This window comes from Podarcis erhardii, assembly GCF_964252035.2.
Source record: "Podarcis erhardii genome assembly, chromosome: 1".
Lineage (NCBI taxonomy): Eukaryota > Metazoa > Chordata > Lepidosauria > Squamata > Lacertidae > Podarcis > Podarcis erhardii.
Window position 1 is genome coordinate 76316617 of NC_138497.1, and position 19230 is coordinate 76335846.

General features: G+C 44.1%; 1 protein-coding gene across 3 annotated transcripts in view; it reads left to right on the top strand.

The window, feature by feature from the left end:
• The window catches only part of DUSP8 (dual specificity phosphatase 8), an 80211-nt gene that overhangs the window by 16233 nt on the left and 44748 nt on the right, over positions 1 to 19230 (top strand). The window contains exons 1-3 of one of the 3 annotated variants that reach the window (XM_081840823.1): positions 121 to 877; positions 2768 to 3173; positions 17104 to 17242. In XM_081840823.1, the coding sequence (XP_081696949.1) occupies positions 2943 to 3173; positions 17104 to 17242 (370 nt within the window). In that variant the 5' untranslated portion in view covers positions 121 to 877; positions 2768 to 2942. Of the gene's footprint in view, positions 1 to 120; positions 878 to 2474; positions 3174 to 17103; positions 17243 to 19230 lie in introns of those variants that run through there. The other 2 variants (XM_081840821.1, XM_081840822.1) reach the window with 2 other exon arrangements.

The following is a 19230-nucleotide window of genomic DNA, read 5'->3' on the forward strand; positions in this document are numbered from 1 at the left end:
AAAGTCCTGGGCATTTGTCCTTCTTCATAGCCTTGAGAGCGGAAGGACTTCATTTGTTACCTTGTCCTCAATCTTTGGCCAGCCTTCTCTATTGGACCACTCAGTTTCATTCTGATCTCTCTCTTTCTCTCGTCCTTTTGTCTGTATTATCTCTGTCTCTTTAATGACAGCCTCTTTGTCTATCTGCTTCAATTAATCTCCTGGCTCGAATTTGGAGAAATGGAGAGAAATGTGCAGCTAGCTTTCCCCCACCAGTGGAGAGAGATGGGTTAAAACCAGGAGAGGAATGTAGGGGGAGAAAGCCAATTAATTTGCATCCTTTCTGATTACCTTCAGTTCTGTAGCTCAGGTACAGCAGGGGACCCTCAGCAAGGCGGAAAGTGCATAATGAAGTGTGTCATAAAGGTAGCAGGAGCCTCTGCCTTCCCCCTCAGACCCTTCTTAATTAGGGCTGTTTCAGTTTTAAAAGCCTGCCCTGAAGTGCAAAAGAAAATCCAATTGTGGAGCATGAGAGAGAGAGAGAGAAAGAGAGAGAATATATATATATATATACATATTGAACTGAACCTGATGGTGCAGAGGGGTTGTATGCCAGCCAACTGCCAAAGCAACTGCTGTAATTGGTATCTTTGGCCAAACCTATGGATAAATAAATAAATAATGAATACTGAGGAGTTGGGGCATGGGAAAAGATTTAAGCAGAAAGAGTTTATTTTCTTGCCTTGGCTTCTAGTATAGTTTTCAATGTTTCTTCTACAAGGAAAAAATGAAGACAATACTATGCTCTCAATGATTTAAGGATTACTGGGCCATCGTCCCCTTGAATCAATGTACATAGACAGAGTTTTCAATTCAGCATCTTCAGGCAGAGCAAACTGTGAGTAAATCAGAACAAAATCCTATGCATGTCTGCACAGGAATAAGCTCTATTAAATTTAGTGGGACTTACTCTTAAGCCTTAAGTCTGAGGTAAATATGGAAGGAGGAAGGTTCAAATGGGATCTATGCTGATTGGATTACAAACTGGGCCTGCAGTTTTTTTTGTCTTTTAAAAAAACAAATCATAGGGAGTGTGGGAATTGATCAGAAATGTAAAGAAAGCAGAAAATGTGTTTTCTTCTCTTTTAACTTGTTTAAATGATGAGCTGGAAATGGTTTACTTTTTGTGATGGTTTTCTAAATAATTGGCAAATTAAGCCACACCAGGTAAGACTTTCAAGTTGTTAGTTGCAACGTGCTAGATTTAAGTTATAAGGGTGAATACAGATATTGATTTCTTTACAGAGAAATCCCACTATGAAGTGAGAAATTTCTGTATACCGCCTCTGTTTTATTCTCCCCCACCCCAGTATAACCTTTATATGCAAAATAGGGGTACAAATTAGTATTTCTTCCAGTGTAAACTTAAACGGTACGTCCCCCACCCTGTGGTTTTTAAAGTTTCTACTAGCAGGGACCCCTTCCCAACAGTGAGTTGTCTGCTGAGAAACCATAGCACATTGCTCTCTAGTCCAGAGCATATGGTGGCCATGCCTGCTGGGTCTTGTACCTTTTGCATGTGAATTAATAGAGTGATCTAGAGCATGTTGACTTACAGGGATTACAGGGTCTGATCCATAATGGTGAGCGTGCTTTCTTTGGTAGCTTCACCATTACAAACTTTCTTTTTGAATGGCTCATGATGGGTTTAGAGAAGGGGAGATAATCTGTGGTCCTCCAGATGGTGTTGAACTACAGCTCCCAACATCCCTGATAATTAACTCTGCTACCTGGGAGTCATGGGAATTGGAGTACAATAGCATCTGGAAGGCCACAGGTGCCCTTTGGTGTAGAGGAATCCCAGGCTCCAGGCTCCCTGGAACATACTTTGAGAACCCTTCATCTACACAAAACAGAGTGGGATTGAAGATCATCCAGAAAAGTTGAGGTGTTTTTTCTTTTTCTTTAGTTGTGCGTGATGATACACTGATGCGCAGTATCAAGGTCAAAAGCCCCAGGCTGTATCATTTCCAGGCTGCCATCTATAAATTCAGCGTTTTCTTTCTCTCTTTCTCTGGATGGCTGATCCATTAAGCCATTCAATGTTCTGTGGTGCCTGCTTTAAAAGGGATGGGGAACATATGGCTATTCAGATGTTTTTTGACTCGCAGCTTCCATCATCCGCAGTCAACAATGCCAATGGTCAGGAATGATGGAAGCTGTAGTTCAGCAACATCTGGAGGAGCCACGTCTGTTATAGAACTCTATGTAGCTTTTGTCAAACCTAAGCTAGGTAAAGGTAAAGGTACCCCTGACCGTAAGGTCCAGTTGCAGACGACTCTGGGGTTGTGCGCTAATCTTGCTCTATAGGCCGGGGGAACCGGCATTTGTATGCAGACAGCTTCCGGGTCATGTGGCCAGAATGACTAAGCCACTTCTGGCAAACCAGAGCAGCGCATGGAAACACTGTTTACCTTCCCGCTGGAGTGGTACTTATTTATCTACTTGCACTTGACGTGCTTTTGAACTGCTAAGTTGGCAGGAGCTGGGACAGAGCAATGGGAGCTCACCCCATTGTGGGGATTCAAACCGCCGACCTTCCAGTTGGCAAACCCTAGGCTCTGTGGTTTAGACCACAATGCCACCCGCGTCTCACCTAAATATGTCTAAGCTAGAGAAGAGCAAAATAGTACCAGTTTGGTATATGATTCTTACAGCATCTGACTACATTTTCCACCTTTCTCTTTTCTCTGTCTGTCTGTCTGTCTGTCTCTGTACTTCTCAACAGGTTTGGCACAATGACTTGCTATACAGGGCCTTAGCAACGTGGCAAAAATTGGCTGTTTTCCAGCTGCCTCCCCCCTCCCCCCTGCCCCCTTCGCTTCTGGGAGATCTGAGCTGGCTTCCCCTGCCCTGGGCATTCCTTCCCTTCTCCCACTTGCTGCGGAAGGGACAAGTCTACCATGGCTGGGGACAGACTTCCACGCAAAGTGATGGATCCCAAGAAGCTTGCCAGCCTCTTGAGGAGTGGGTCCGAAAGCATGCTGGTCATTGACAGCCGCTCCTTTGTGGAGTACAACTCATGGCATGTCCTCAGCTCCGTCAACATCTGCTGCTCCAAGCTGGTCAAGAGAAGGCTTCAGCAAGACAAAGTATCCATCACAGAGCTCATCCAGCCAGCCTCCAATATCAAGGTACTTAAGCTTGGTGCCATTGGTCACCCTTCAGTCCTGCTGTGACTCAGTGCTCCTGTCTAGCCTCAAAGGGCAGTTGACATATGAAGCAATGCAATAAATGATCTGCTAATGCTGTTGTATTAAGTTGGGACTTAGGCTACCTAGTGGTCCTATTAGAGACCTTTTCATTTACAAATATGCGCCAGCCCAGGTTGCAGTTCAAAAGGAAGGCCAGTGCAGAACCAGCAAAGAGGAGCTCTTTAATCCTCTCCCCATGTGCTGTTTTTCTTCTGAAAGTTGCCCCACACCAGATGCTTTTATCCTTATTGGAGAAATATGAGTATGAGTCAGAAAGGGTTAAGAAACTGCTCTCCTCCATTGCTAGTCTTCTGCTTCCATCATGGCTGCATAATTCCCAATTCCATTGTGGTAAAAAAAACCCCACACAAAATTCATACTCTAAGAGAATACTGGGATTACACAAAATGTGTAGTTCTGCCTTTAGACCAAAACTGTTTTGGACATAGTGGGGACCAAATAGAGTTAACACAAGCGTAGTATTAACTAACATATAAGGCTGCACAAACACTGAGAATGCTGCTTGCAGTTCTGATTGCTACATATATCCATTGGCAATGCAAAAGTGTTTTAAGATTGGTTCTACACAAGCTCTTTTCTCTGAAAGTACCTACTTTTTTTGCTTTGCTGTATAAAAATGAAACCAGAGCGGGGAATAAGAGAAAATATAATTAACCCCTCATCAAAACAGAAAATTACAATAAGGAACAATGAAGAGAGGCTGTTCAAGGGGTGATTAGAGGGCTGTTCATCATTAATCCCCAGGATACTCAATGGTCAGCAATAAAACAGGCTGAACCTGCAAACAGGAAGTTTTTAATTAACATTGAAAAGAGACCTTTGCTGAATAGGGCTTACTATTAAGTAAACATTGTGAAAGGCTCTTGGCCGTGAAATAGCACATTGCCTGATAATTTGGTGCTATTTTAGTGCTTGACTCTGTTTTAATTTTGTTTCCAGAGGATCACTAAAAAAACACACCAAACTCCACATCATTAAAAATATTTGTGTGTGGAAGAAACCTCAGAGTGTCTGTAATACAGGCAGTGTTTCCTCTATTCATTCATCGAACCTAGTTCTGTGTCTCTCTGAACTCAGTTGCCTGATGCATAATCTATCCTCAAGAGCCGTGGGTTAGCAAGGATAATCCTTTGAAGTAGGATTTATGTCAATGAAAATAATTGCATGCAGAGCAAATTGTGTGCAGAAGGGAGGAAGGAGCAGCGTTGTGCTACTGACGAGCCATCATTCTTGATCCTTTTTCCTTACAAAGGGCAGTGAATGACACAGAGGTGGTATAACTCTGCATGCCCATTTGGCACGGTCTGTCTTCTGCTTGCCAATGTTCTGAAGCAGGAGAGGTTAACTACTGGTGCCTCTTCTTTCTAGAACCTTGAGGGCAAGCAGTTCAGCATCATTATCTAAATTGTTGATCAATTCCATCAACCTTCTTTTCCAGAGTCAACCTCTGCTCACATCTACTTTGCCTTTTTACTAACAAGTCTTTTTGTGCTATGCTGCTTGGGGCTGGCATGCAGCCTCCTTCACCTTGGGTGTGAAGGGCATAAGTGCCCAACACTAAGGTTTCCTTTGGATGTAATAGAGCACACCCAGAAGGGAACTGCCTATGTCCCCCATAAGGAACACCTGATTTCACAATCAGGTGTGCAGATAGTACCCTGTGAAATGAGGCATACGTTTCCCACTGAATATCCCCATGTTCATCATAGCCAACCAGCCGTGTGGTCCAGTAGAAGAGCAGAATAGGCTGAAGCAGGCCTGTCAGCTGCACTATGAGATCTAAAAATAGGTGTAAGTGCAAGGCTTCACCATGCTGCCCTATAGCAAAGGCAAGCTGGGACGCTTATTCATACAGCCGAGGAGGAGACAGGTGAAAGGGTAAAGGAAGGAAATTTTATAAAAATGTGTGGTTTTGCTCCACCCAGGGAATTTAGTCTCAATGGTGCTTACCCCCAAGGAAGTACAGTGGTACCTCAGGTTAAGTACTTAATTCATTCCGGAAGTCTGTTCTTAACCTGAAACTTCTTAACCTGAAGCCCCACTTTAGCTAATGGCTAATGGGGCCTTCTGCTGCTGCTGCGCCGCCAGAGCACGATTTCTTTTCTCATCCTGAAGCAAAGTTCTTAACCTGAGGTACTATTTCTGGGTTAGTGGAGTCTGTAACCTGAAGTGTATGTAACCTGAAGCGTATGTAACCCAAGGTACCACTGTATACACACTTATGTGACAGCAAATCCCTCTGCATTCAGTAGGCTTTTCTCACAGGTAAGTGTGTATTGTATTGCAGGCTTCTGGTTGCCAGCATCTTTTATATCGGTCATGCTTATTTGCCATTGGCATGTAGAAATTAAGCAGGTTAAGCTGCACGTCAGGCCGAAGAGCACAGCTAACAGCAACAACAAAGAGAGTCTGGCAACCCTTGTCAGGTATGCCTCGCTCTTTTTGACATGCTGGGTTTTAAATCCTTGCTACCAGCCTTACAAAACAGAAAAGCAAGGAGGCAAGCTTTTATCTCATGACGTATAGACTTTGTTGTCTCCCACACAGCCTGCTGCCCTTCTTCCGAAGAGCCCAGGTACAGTCTATTCAGTTCAGCAGCCATCCTTTCACAATAGACCCTCCCCTCCGGCTCTCTATTTGTGGGTAGCCCTCAGCAGCTGGATTGCTTTTTAGTGTTTGTTCTTGCTTTCCCTTCCCCCATTTTATTATTTTGTAGCAAAGAATGGTAATTCAAGCGATTAATCAAATGCTAGGCCCAGCTGGAGCCATCTGTGGAGTCCTCATAATCTCCCTCCTCCCCTTGCATGTGTGCACACGGCTCATTGCAATTGGCTAGCAGTGACATCACCCCTGCTTGGATGTGGGGAGCGTGGAGTGTGTGAGGGGGAAAAATTACTTCTTGCCTCCAGTCTGCTTTACTGACGCTTCAAGGGAAGGTTACAGAGAATGGTTCCTGAATGGCTTTTTAAAGCACTACGAAGAACACTGGATAATATACAGCATTATCTCTTTTTGTTCTTAACTGCTTAGGGAGCTGGAGGGGTGAGGGGGGGTGTCTGTCACTGCTGCCGTGCTTAAAAGCTAAACACAATTCTGAGAGAGCTTCTTGACCTAGAATAACTTGCTAGCTATTCCCAAATACTGTACAGGGAAATTGACTTGCCATCTGGTAACTGCTGCAAGGAGAGCAAGAAGTGAGTTAAGGAGCTGCTCTCAAATGAGACAGCTCAGAAGGCATCTGCAGACATACCTGTATTCCATGATTCTGTATTCCATGCAGGCACCACGTAAGCATGGGCAGTGTCCTGAGAACCTTAGCTCTGCACTTAAAAACCCCCAAACCCCAAACAAACCTACAACAGGTTTGGAGCTCTTTTGATTACACACGATAGGCTTTCAATGTGCATGTGACCTGGTCAAAGGTATACATATGTTGAATTGGATTTTTAGTGATCATTGTAGAAAGGCAGAAAAAATGGTATGATAAGCCAAAGTTACACACATTTCTTCATTTAGATCCTTCATGCATGTTGTAGAACTGGTCTCTTTGGGAGTCAGATTTTGGGTTACATACGTGTAGAAGTTTGATCTTGCTTTTATTTTTTAGTAGAGGGTGGTCCAAACACCCAGACAATTAGTTGGTGATTGCGGAATGAATGCAAGCTTCTTCTCTCCTTGCTCTCCAAAGGTGAAGAGTTGGAGTAAGGGGCCTGATTTAAATCAGGACCGCTGTGCAAAACAACACCTCTCCTATACCTCATGCCAGTGCCCTGATCCAGATTGGGCCTCCCAAAGCTGCAGTTTATTTTAAAATATCCATTCACACAATTGCTAACTGTGTGGTGGCTATCTCATCTATAGAATTTGGCCCTAAATCTTCTCCCCAGAAATTATTTTTGCCAGTTAAAATTTTTAATTAGATGGTTTAAGAAAAAATAAGTTGAGTTGAAAGGCATTATTTTTTTAATTTAAAAATATTTCTGTTTTTGCTTTATGGTTTGGTTTTCAAATGCTGCAGTTTACAGGTTTTGATTTCATATAACTACTAAAATAGCAAATATGAATATCTATAGGGGAAAGAACTGGAGTTAAAATGCAACAACAGTAAAGGAACTTGGGGGAATTTTCATGGTGACTTTCACAGGAACAAAACATTTATTGATTCAAATGATGTAATCAAAAACTTGCACAGGTCTTTTGTATTCATCATGCTAGATTTCTCAATGTAAATAATAGTACTGCATCTGTTGTATTGTTGATCATCATGTGTAGATATGGATATACAGTGTTTGATTCGTAGATAAATTCTGCAGCCTGAACAAACTATCCCAATCTGACAAATTTGCTTATTTTGCTTATTCTTGCATAATTTACTCTGCTTCAGAGACTCTTAGCCCTATCCTTTCTGAATCCTTTTTAAAGCAGTCTGGCAGTCATCATATCATGTGAGAGCAACTTTTACAAAGTAATTATACATCATATGAAAAAAAATTCAATGGAATACCCACCCACCATTGCTTTCAATGGGAGTCAGTCAAGATACCTGAAACCTGTGCCTAAATTCCATTGATTTCAACAAAAGGGCATTAACGAGAAGGTACATTGAAGATGTAAATCATGTAACAGCAGCAAATTCCTAGCTCTACGTGTTTGGTGATCTGTTGAAAGTGGGGTGAGCAATTTTGCATGGTTGGGTTTTTTTGTTTTTTGTTTGCAAGATTTGGAGAAGAGGTGACAGTAAAGGAAGAATGCCTTGTGAGATTTTGGGTGCTAGTTAATTGTCTCTCTTGGGAAATGAGGCAATTCCAGGTGGAGATTTCTGCTATAGGATTTGTTTATTTTGTCACATTCCAGCAAAGGCGCTATCCATGTATGTTGTTCTTGCAATGAATCTCTGAGGTGGGTTAGGCTGAGAGTGGCAAGACTTACCAAGTGAACTTCATTCTTCAAGAGCTTGAGAAAGGGATTTGAACCCAGGTCTCTCTAGTCCACATTAAACACTATATACATTACATCTGATTTAGGCACTGTATCCTTCTGTCAAGGACATAGCAACTCTGTCTAAAAGGAAGCAATCCTGGCCCTCTAACAACATATTGTTTGCATATTTGCTCTGAAGTAAGTGTCATTGTATTCAATGGGGTCTACTGACTTGTATGTCTGCATAGAATTATACAATTAATAAAGCATATTATGTAGGACTCTGTTAACACACCACATTATTCACAGTAGTATGACCAGTTTTGAATCCCCGTGAAGGGGTGAGCTTCCGTTGTTCGGTCCCAGCTTCTGCCAAGCTAGCAGTTCAAAAGCACATCAAAATAGGTACCGCTCCGGCGGGAAGGTAGACGGCGTTTCCGTGTGCTGCTCTGGTTTGCCAGAAGCGGCTTAGTCATGCTGGCCACATGACCCAGAAGCTGTCTGCGGACAAACTCCAGCTCCCTCGGCCTATAGAGTGAGATGAGCTGCCAACCCCAGAGTCATCCATGACTGGACCTAACGGTCAGGGGTACCTTTACCTTTACCTTTTTATGGCCAGTTTACTGTCAACTTACAGCCAGTGTGTTGTGTAGTGGTTAAAATAGGACTTGGGAGACCAGGGTTCAAGTTGTTACCTGGCCATGAAGCTCACTGGGTGACCTTGGTTCAGTCACTGTCTTTCAGCCTAGCCTACCTCACAGGGCTGTTGTGAGTAGAAACTATGGGAGAATACCATGTATGCCACCTTGAGCCCCTTGGAGTAAAGGTGGGATATAAATTTAAGTGACATAAATAAATAAACTTCACATGCACAGAACAGGATTCTGTGCCAAAGTGACCCAAGTTCAGTTGTAAAAAAAAATTGAATTCTGCAGCAGCAATAAATTATGCATGTCTAGCAAATTTGCATGCACTGCTTGTTTTCCATGTTCTGATGCTTCTGGTCATGAGCATAGACTAGGAGCTGTGCAGGATGGTGAAGCTTTGCCTCCTGATGGCTAGAAATGCCATGCAGCAGCTCTCTGGCTCCTGCATCTCCTATGCTGGCCTCCTGAACCTGGCCATACCCTCACCATCACCCTGCTGTCCACACATAGTGGCCAAAGATCAGAAGAGAGGAGCCTGCTCTACACACATAGGCACCCCACCTCCATGATCTAGAACCCTGTGCTATCAGGGTTCTAAGTCCACCAGGGAGCCCCCATGCATAGAGTAGGCCCCTTTCCTGAGACCTTACCCTCAGCGCATGGACAGCAGTTGGGGCATTCAGCCGGGATAGGGCGCAGAGTCAGAAGCATGGCCTTGATCTCCTTATGCAGCTGTAACCACGCAAGGGGTAAGTGCCCAAACAGATCTTATATGTTGTCAAGATGCTTGTAATAAAGGTCATTCGTAAATTATAGCTGTAAGCCTTTGGGGTTCTGGGACTAAGGGGTTTTAGTTGTTGTTAGAGGTAAGTTCAGAGATAGCAGAGAGAGAGAGAGAGAGAGAGAGAGAAGCAAATCCCTTTCAGGATGTTGATTGTTGCACCCTTATCTTCTCAGTTGCTCATGTAACAACTGCATGAAATACAACTAGTTCTTCTTTAGCTTTTTTTTTTTTTTTAAAAAAACAATATTAATTGAATATGTGTTTGCTTTCCTTGTGGTCAGGGAGGAGAAACTTTGGAGGACTGCCAGTCCATTCATGAAGTTGCAACCTCCTCCTTTAACTTGCAGCCCCTGAGTCAGTCCCATGTGTTGCTTCTGGCAGGTCGATGGGAGCCTCCTTAAGCTTAGTTCAGATAGTATATTTACGTGAAGCATTGAGTCAGAAGAATCTGAGAGCAGGGCAGATCCCTACTACATGCCTCGATTGCTCGCCTGCAACCCAGGGCCACTATTTTTGGGACAGTAAAAAACCCCAAACCAATTACGTTTAAATTGTGAGTTTGGGCCTTCTTTTCTAACCGGTGATGCTTCTTCAAACTCTCCTGAGATGAGGATGGACACGTGGAGGGCAGCAGTGTTGTGAATTACCCTCATGTTATTATGTGGGGTCTTTTTGTTTCTAATGGGGGAGGGGGCAGGGGGTGAGTGGAGCTGCTGCTGAGTAGCAGATGGCAGGAAGGGTGACATCATAGGCACAATTGTCCTACCCCATTATTCTTCCTGACAAGCTCCTGCCCTCCTTTTTGGTTTCCTGCTGACAGAATTTGAAATTGTGTGTGTGTGTGCTGGGAGGCAGCCAGAGGTCCTCCCAAATTCCTCCCTTTTGGGTAAATTATGTTTATCTAGTACTAGTAGTATTTTATTATCGCTTCTAAAACAGTCAGGTACTGACCATAAAGACAGGCCCTCCTCCCAATTCGCAACTGTAGGGAATGGAAAGAGTAAGAGGAGATCAGTATGGCCTATATAATTTGGGTTGGTATGTGAGACAGGAAGGTTATGTTTTTACACATGTGCGCAGGCCAGACGTGGACATGCTTTCCCAGGATCAGGTTCCTGTGAGTTCATTGTGACTTACTTGAGATTTAGGATTGCAGCCTTGGGAGTTGTCAGCTCCAGGCTCTACAAGGTCTCCTGTTTCTTTATGGTTTAAGAGAAGGAAGATAATGTGCTGTGTGTGTTGCCTCACCTCCCAGCAATTGTCATTCCAGTAATGTGATGGGGAAAATGCATTGGGGAAATATGCCCTTCCCTGTAGCCAAGGCTGGCATCAAGACTCTGCAATCTGTTGCTCATGCCAAGGCCTCTGCATTGTGCCTGGCACCAACTTCTGGCCCTGGTCTTGCCCCCCTCCTTGCTATGGCTAACGTTTCACCTTCCCTCTCTGAATGAGCAGGTTGGGACAGGATTAGGAGCAGCATCCTCTGCTTACCTCACCCTCTGGACCAATATGCAGGTTGAGCCCACAGAAGGAGGGCAAGTGAATGGGGCATTCGCTTCTTCTTTGGAGATCAATCGTAGCTGAGTAAGATTGTCTTCCATAAACATGGTTTTAAGAGGAGGCGGTCCCATTCAAGGAGATGGCTTGCTAAGGCCATTTTGCCCAAGGACCCCTCCATACACGCAGTAACGATACAGGAGACTTCTCTAGTTTGGAATGTCACTCTTAGTCTGTGTCCCTTGCTACTGGGTTGGCGAATTTGCATGATCACATTTGTGGGCTGAGATCGGTTTCCTTCATTAGCAACACTAAAGGGGGGGGGGGTAGGATTCTTTTATCATGGCAAACCAGTTTATATGTAGGGATTGATTTGTTACTCTGCAGCTTGAAACGTGCTTGATGTGGAAGGTGATTTCCATGGCATTTATATTTTCATGCAAATGTGCTTAGGATCGCAACCTTTTGAATGAGGAAGAATCAAGGGGGCTCTTGAGTTAAGAAATGTTGCACATCACTGCAGTTAAGCTTGATTATTTGATTGTGGGTTTTGCTTTGATGCTACAGGCTCATTCAGCCGATGACGGCAGCATTGTATAACCCAGGTAAGTTTGTTTAGAAGTGCATCCCTTTTCCATGCCTCTTCTGTCATTCTCACAAGTTGGGACGAGGTAGTAGGTGATGAAGCCTGAGCTGGAGACAAGGAAGAAAGGCTTTGGCTATGACAAGTGGAAACTGCATAGGTCTGGTCAGGGAAGCATTCTGGGGGCAGAGAAAGGGTTTGGGAACCCTGTGCAAGCAGGCACTAACAGTTGAGGCTTTTAAACATTCATCCATGTCAGCCGTCACTCAACACTTTTATAGTTGAAGGAAACGCAATCCCGTTTAGCCAAAATGTATTTGAAACATCCACACCCCTTCCCGCTATTCCCCAGTTCTGAACTCAGTCCAGGCAATACCATGTTTACTCGATGTGGCTTGCTTCTGTGCTGCCAGTGCTTGTCTGGGATTTCTATTGCCTGAAACCTTATAACTTTAATAAGATATAAACCGTGTCGCATCCATCTGCCGTTGCTCAGCAACCTGTCAGTAATGCCCAAAACAAAGCTCCCCATGTGGAAGGAACACTAAATCCTACTGTGGGATAATTCTGCTTCCAAAGCTGTTGTTTCCTTCGCTGCTAATAGCCCTGTCCTGGTAGCGAATCCTCCCACCTGTGGCAGCAGTGCACACTGCGCATGAGTGACTCTCCTGTCACCTTTGCCCCTGTGGCCAGGGCTGGAGGGATTACAGTACTTTGCTTGCCATGCTGGATGTGCTTAGGTTATGTCACAAGAATAAATGTCTGCTGTTATCTTTAAAAAACGCAGGGCACTTGTATTAAATTTTCCAATACAAGCCAGGAAATATATTGTTGTTGTTGTTTGTTTGTTTGTTTTTTTAAGTCAGAAAGGCCAATGAAGTGTATCCTTTGGTGCTTCTCAGCTAGATCAATAACTCAATTTCTCAGTATTCCTCTCAGGTGCAAAATGATCGTTGCAACACTGCATGTCACATGCATTTTCTTAGCAGGTTATTCATGCTGAAGCCTTGGAACTGGTGTTAATGTGCATGTTGCAGGGGAAATTAAAATGGGAACGGGCCACTCAGTATCTTTTGGATTCTGATCACAGGGTTTTGGAATATGTACTAGGGAAAATGGCAGGCAGTGAGTATAAAAGATGTGGCGTGAGTATATATGTGTGAAGGTGCAGGTGAAGGCAGGATCAGCCAAAGAACCAGGCTCCCTTCTTATGAGAACCTCTCCGTTAGCGCATAAAAAGGGGAATTCTCTCCCGCTCCTTTTCCAGCCGTAATGTCCCACAGTCCTTCTGCTTCTTAACTCCCACCCCTCTTGAGTTTCAGATACTACAGACAAAACCAAATATCCATTTCCACTGGAAATATTTAGTGAGGCATGACATGCTTGGCATTTATTTATGCTGCTCTCTTATAGTGGTTTGTTTTGACAGTCATAATTGAGGGCTAAATTAGCATCAATAGCATCCCTCAAGTTTCATGCTGGCAGCCAGACACGAGTCAATCAGCAAGGGATGTGTTGAAAGTTGCCAGGCAACTACACATGGTTAAACAGGTCCAGTGAACTCAAAACAACTTGGAATAGAATCTGTTTTCTCTGTGGATTTGCAAGTTGGTTTTGCACACTCTTCTATGTCCAGAGGAAGGTGTGTGGGATGTAGCTTTTTGTTCATCTTGTTTAGGCTTGCATGAGCTTCTCAACTGGCTAACATAGAGTCGTAGACTTGGAAGGTTCCCCAAGGGCCATCTAGTTCAACCCCCTGCTATGCAGGAATCTCAACTAGATTGTACATGACAGATGGCCATCCAACCTCTGCTTCGAAACCTCCAAGGAAGGAGACTGCAATTAAACAAAAATCTGATGTGACCTTCCCTAGCTTTTTGAGGATGCAGTCTTTTGTTCCCCACCCCAGATTTGTTAGTATAAAGGGAGAAATGTGAGAGATTGGTGTGGCATAAAAAGGGTCAGCCACAAGGGCTCCATAGGCTTCATCCAACTGAGTTAAACCAGACCTAGTGATATTGATGGATCTAATATAGCCATGTCCATCCATTTAGTGGGCCTACTTGCAGGACTCTCACAAAAGTGGTCTCATATAGGAACGGGTGGTACGGTTCCCATGGCAATTGCACACCTGACGTGTGCTGCATGGCTGGACTCTTTCTGCCATCTGGGCTAGTGGTAGTCTGCATGGGCACTGACATGCCAGACACTTGAATACCAGATGTGCACAGAAGCAGCATTAGCTTCTATCCACAGAGAGGTTTTCTTATTTTCATGCATCTAATTAACTAGGCTAGTGCAAAGGAATTTGAAGGTAAAAAGGAAGTGAAAGGAAATTTGGAGTTATTAGCATTACAGCAAGCCCTAAATGCTGCAGTCAGAAGTCTCTCCCATCCTGACCCAGAAATAGAGCCTGGAAACTTCTGCAAGTAAACTAGATGCTCTACCACTGAGCCATGACACTTCCCCATATTGTGACTGTATGTTTCCCCACCTTTTTTTGCTAACAGCAGCTCTGGAAGGGGTTTGGATAGAAGCTGTGGGGATGGGGGAGAGAAAGGGTTAGGGACCTCCCCCCCCCCACTTTGCACAGCAGTTCTATGGTTTTATACAAAGAAATTTACTGATGCAATCACCGATTGGCTTCATGTCTATTTGAGTGCATAGGCTTGTGCCAGAGATTTAGTAACTCCCTCTCCTCAGGGCCTGAGTTAGGAATCTGAAACAAAGAATTCTCAGCAAACTACAATTCCCGGCATTCTTTAGGAGAAGGTATGTGCTTTTAGTTTTGTTACCAGGGCATGTATGCTTTCCACAGCTCTTCCTCGGTCTGATACACTGAACAGCAGGATGGCTGCATATGAAAGCGAACTTGATTTTAAGTGTCTTTCAAAGCTGACCAAACACATACTCAGAGACTATCTGTAATGTAATGGAAAGAGCTGTTTAGTCCTTTCCCCCATTTGGCTAGCACCCTCTCTCTTTCTATCCGTCTGTCTGTCTGTCTCTCTGGCTTTGCTTCACCACAGCTGCTGTTCGCTGACAGCAGAATGATAGATGTGCTTTGCGCCAGAGGGAGGAAGGCCGCCAGCTCAGAAGGCCGGCGTATGCCACCCATCAGCCTATTCAGTGGATGCACTGAGCCGTGGCACTGTGAGGATTTTATCGGCCTTTAATGCATTAACCTTTCATTAGGCACGGCAGCCCCTGACTGTGCCTCGCACTCTCCGCCTCTGCTCCTGCCATGGCCCTAGGTATGCCATGGAGGCTTGTCATCGGAGGGAAACCCCTTTTGTCCCTACTCAGGGATCAAATGATACATTCTCACAAACCCGGGGAACCTCATGCCTTTTTTTCTGCACATGTACAAAGTTCCGGACTTGGGTCTGCTTCCTTGTGCTGGTGTAAAGAAAATTGTTTACCTTCCCACCACAGCTCCCTCGGCCTGAAACAAGATGAGTGCCACACCCCATAGACGCCTTTGAATGGACTTAATCATCCACCGGTCCTTCACCCCTTTTTTTTTTTTTTTACTTTATCTTAGAGAAAATTGTACTAGAGAAATCGTCCCCCGACCTTCTTCTCTGCTCTAATCTGCACGCACCCCACCCCCACATGGCATTTTGTACCATGGAGAAATCCTGTTAGAATCTGAGAGAATACAACTGATTACAGGCCAGATGGCAAAGAACAGCTTATTCTGATTCTGGGAATGGGAGTAGATGTGTTTCCTGCAGCCTTTGCTAACCTAGTGCCCTCCAGATGTTTTGCACTGTGACTCCCAGCCAGCACGGCCATTGGGAGTTGCTGTCAAAACACCTGGAGGACGTCAGGTTGGCAAAGGCTGCCTTAGGAGGTGTGTGCTTTCTGCCCTTGTTCTGAAAGGGGGCTTAGCTTAGCTGATGAAGGCTGAGGTCTAACCCTAGCCCCCTTTTATGGGCACCCACAAACACTTGATTCTCCCTGCTTCCTGACAAATCCCACCCAATTCTTCAGAAACGATACCACTCCTATTGGGGTGGATGGTTAGGAAGTGGGTGGTACGGGATGGAAGTATGAAAATGTGGGGTGAAGAGAAAGAGTACGCATTTCCACCCTGGTTGTCCAGCTTTAATTTCTGTGTTTGGGTGGGTGGAGTTAGCGTAGTGGCTTTGACCTCCCCCCCCCCCCCATAACCCACTGTCGAGAGGAAGCCTCTTTTCATGCTTTGTCTGAAACATATGCAATGGGACTTTGCACCTCTGCTTTTCAGAGAGAGAAGTGTGAGCTCCACACAGATCTGTAATTACTGTATCTCCCCACAGATGCAGTGTGCAGATTCCCACTTCACACCTTCCTAGGAAGTGTGAAAGAAAGCGTGGGTCATTTGTACTTCGTCTGCTCCTGCTTATTGCTAACATCTGTAGTAGTCCTCAGTCTTGTGGTAGTGGTTGTGTTCTTCATAGCGGATGTATCCCTGCCCATAATTAGTTCCCTGTCCTCGTCTATCAAATGGCTCCTATTCCTTTAAAAAACAAAACAAAACAACCTCTGCTTTTTCTTCCTTCCCTGAAATTTCCTCCAGAGCACGTATATGACACCACTTCTCCAGATCACTCCTCTTCTTCTGTGAGGCTGCTGGCTTAGCCCAGCTTCCTCCAACCTTCAAAGTACCCATTAGCCATTAGTCCTTGTCTCGTTTGGAAACTAGTAACCGAAATGAATGCATATTCTCCTGCTGTGAGCTGCCTCCATTTTCTTACCCTCCTTTTTTGTCTCCTCTGTTGTCAAATTTTGGTTTATAAGCTTCTGAGCAGGGATCTGACTTTCATTTTGCAAAGCAGCGCACACATTTTAGTGTTGCTTTGTAAATAATCGCTGAGTGCATGGGATGCTAATAGCACAGAGACAGGGGTGGTTGATGACAATTTGGCTGAGTTAGTACTTCTGCTATAAACATCCATTATCATTTGTGTTATTTGTTCTGCGAAGGTGCTGAGAGGACCTCTTCTCCCTCTCCTGGCCTCCACAAACTTCAGATAACTGAGCACTGCACTGTACTGTACAGTTCCTGAATACAATTTGTGCATTTTCGGAGCTGTGTTACCTGCTACGTTCTGGCATGGCTTGACCACCCTTTGCTAGCATAGGTGGATAACAGAGTTTCTGTATTTTACATATGCCAGAATAATAAACTCTGTTAACTCTTTCTGCAACCACTAACAACAGCTTTCTCACACGAGTCCTGCTCTCTCCTGCTTTCCTTCAAAGCATTTATAAATGAATAGAGATCATACGAAGGAGTGGGGCAAACCATTGTTCCCCTGGGTGGGGACAGTAAAGAGATCCACTCAGTTTTCTTTGTTTTGAAAGCTGTAGCAATTTAACATTTATGGGTTATGGAATAACGGTTGTCTTCTTGTGGCACTTCTCTTGCAGGTAGAAGCAGAAGACCACCAAGATGTGGTGGTCTATGACCAGAGCACACGGGATGCCAATGGACTGGCGTCTGACAGTTTTCTCTCCATCCTCCTAGGCAAGCTGGACAGCTGCTTCCACAATGTCTCCATCCTCACAGGTAGGAATTGGTGGCAGCCATAGTGAAAGGCCAAGATTTTGCCTGTTAAGTGTATGGGAAAGAAGCACTTCAGAGGACAAAAAGCGGCGGTAGAAAGCCACACACTACTCTGTCTTGCCTTTTAGTGTTCTTTCCATGTGATTTATGTTGGACACAAGCCCCAGATGTGATGTTTGCTGTAACTAATAGAGCTGCATTGGTGGACCGAGGGTGGAATAGCTTCCCCCCCTCCATCTTTTGTGTCACTCCTGAATTTAATTGCACAGCTACGAAGAAGGGAACTTTACCAAGGGCTTGGATGATGTGTCATGGCATCAAGATAGATGCTAGAATGTGAGAGAGGAATCAGTGGTAAGCCTTTATTGCAATACCTTTCTAGGTCTCGAGTACCTTGTGGCCTAAATAGCAACCTGTACTCCTGAAAGTGCTTTACTGCAGCCACGTCACAGTTTTGTTTTGTTTTTGTTTTGTAAACCCTCCTCTTCGGGAACAGTAACATTATCTGAAGTGGAATGTGCATGCTGATATAATTTTGGGAAGGGAGCTTGTGACCCTAAATGTTGCTGGACTATAAATCCCACCATTGGCCATGCTGGCTGAGGCCTTAAATGGCTCAGGACCACAATATCTCAAGGACCGCCTCTTTCCACATGAACCTACCCGGTCGCTGAGACCATCTTCTGAGGCCCTTCTTCATGTGCCTCTTCCTTGACAGGTCCAGAGGGTGGCAACACGAGAACGGCCTTCTCTGCAGTGGCTTCCCATTTGTGGAATGCTGTCCCAGGGAGGCTCGCCTGGCGCCTTCATTATACACCTTTAGGTGCCAGGCAAAAAACATTCTTTTTTAACCAGGCCTTTGGTTGATTTGATTTATATCCTATGCCCTTTTAAAATGTTTTTTTGGGGGGGCACTATTGGGTTGTTTTTATTTTTATTAGGTATTTTGTGGTTTTATATCTTGATTTTATTCTGTGAATTGCCCTGAGACCCCAGGGTATAGGGTGGAATAATAATAATAATAATAATAATAATAATAATAATAATAATAATATAATGGGAGTCAGTTCAACGACATCTACAGGACCACATTATTCCCACTCCTATGCTACTAGATACCTTGACTGCCTTTAGCAGGGATTCTGCTAGGATTCAAGAACTTGCAGACCCATGGAAGGGGCTTTAAAGTGACCATCATGCTTGATGCCTGATGCAGGTGCCTGATGATGCCACTGAGCTTAAAATATCAGATAGAGAAAATAGGCCGTGTTCCTACAAAACTCAAGCACTCATATGATTGCACCTTCTGGGGCTTCTTTGCCATATACCTTTATTCCCAAGTTCTAGTTGCCTTGCTTAACTCTGTTAGCTATTGTGTGAGAGCAAGATTCATGGTCTTCTCTTTTGCCCTCTTATATGGACAGGAATTGAGGTTAAATATGGATATGTGTTGTGGACTCAATTAGGGACTCTAAGGATACGGTTTGTTCCATATATTAAGATTATCTTGTGATAACTGAATAATCTTTATTCAGTTGCTAATTGTTATAACCCTTTGGGGTTTTGTAATCGGTTCCTCTACTTAGAGGTGTAACATATCAGGGAATATAAAAGCCTAGGGAGAAAAATGTTTTTGGAGATGAGGAGAATGGAAATTGAGGGAGGGGGAAAGAATGGAAATATGCAGATTTTTTATCCAACCAAGCTTAAGTTAGGAACGTGAAATCCATTATGTATAATTTAGGTAGCAGGAAAAAGTGTGGTGTTTGGCATTTTTATGAAATGTGAAAGTATAAATTCTTAATTTTAATTCTAGCAACAGTTAAAAACATTCTGCTGCTGTGAGCTTTTACACCCTAATGTGCCTGAGGAATTGTCTGCCACAAAATGTTGCAATGGCCACAATGCAAATAACTTTACAGGGGTATAAGTCAAAGGCATAGATAGTGGAGGCCCATCAATGGCTAGTAGTCATGGTGGCTAGATAGAAC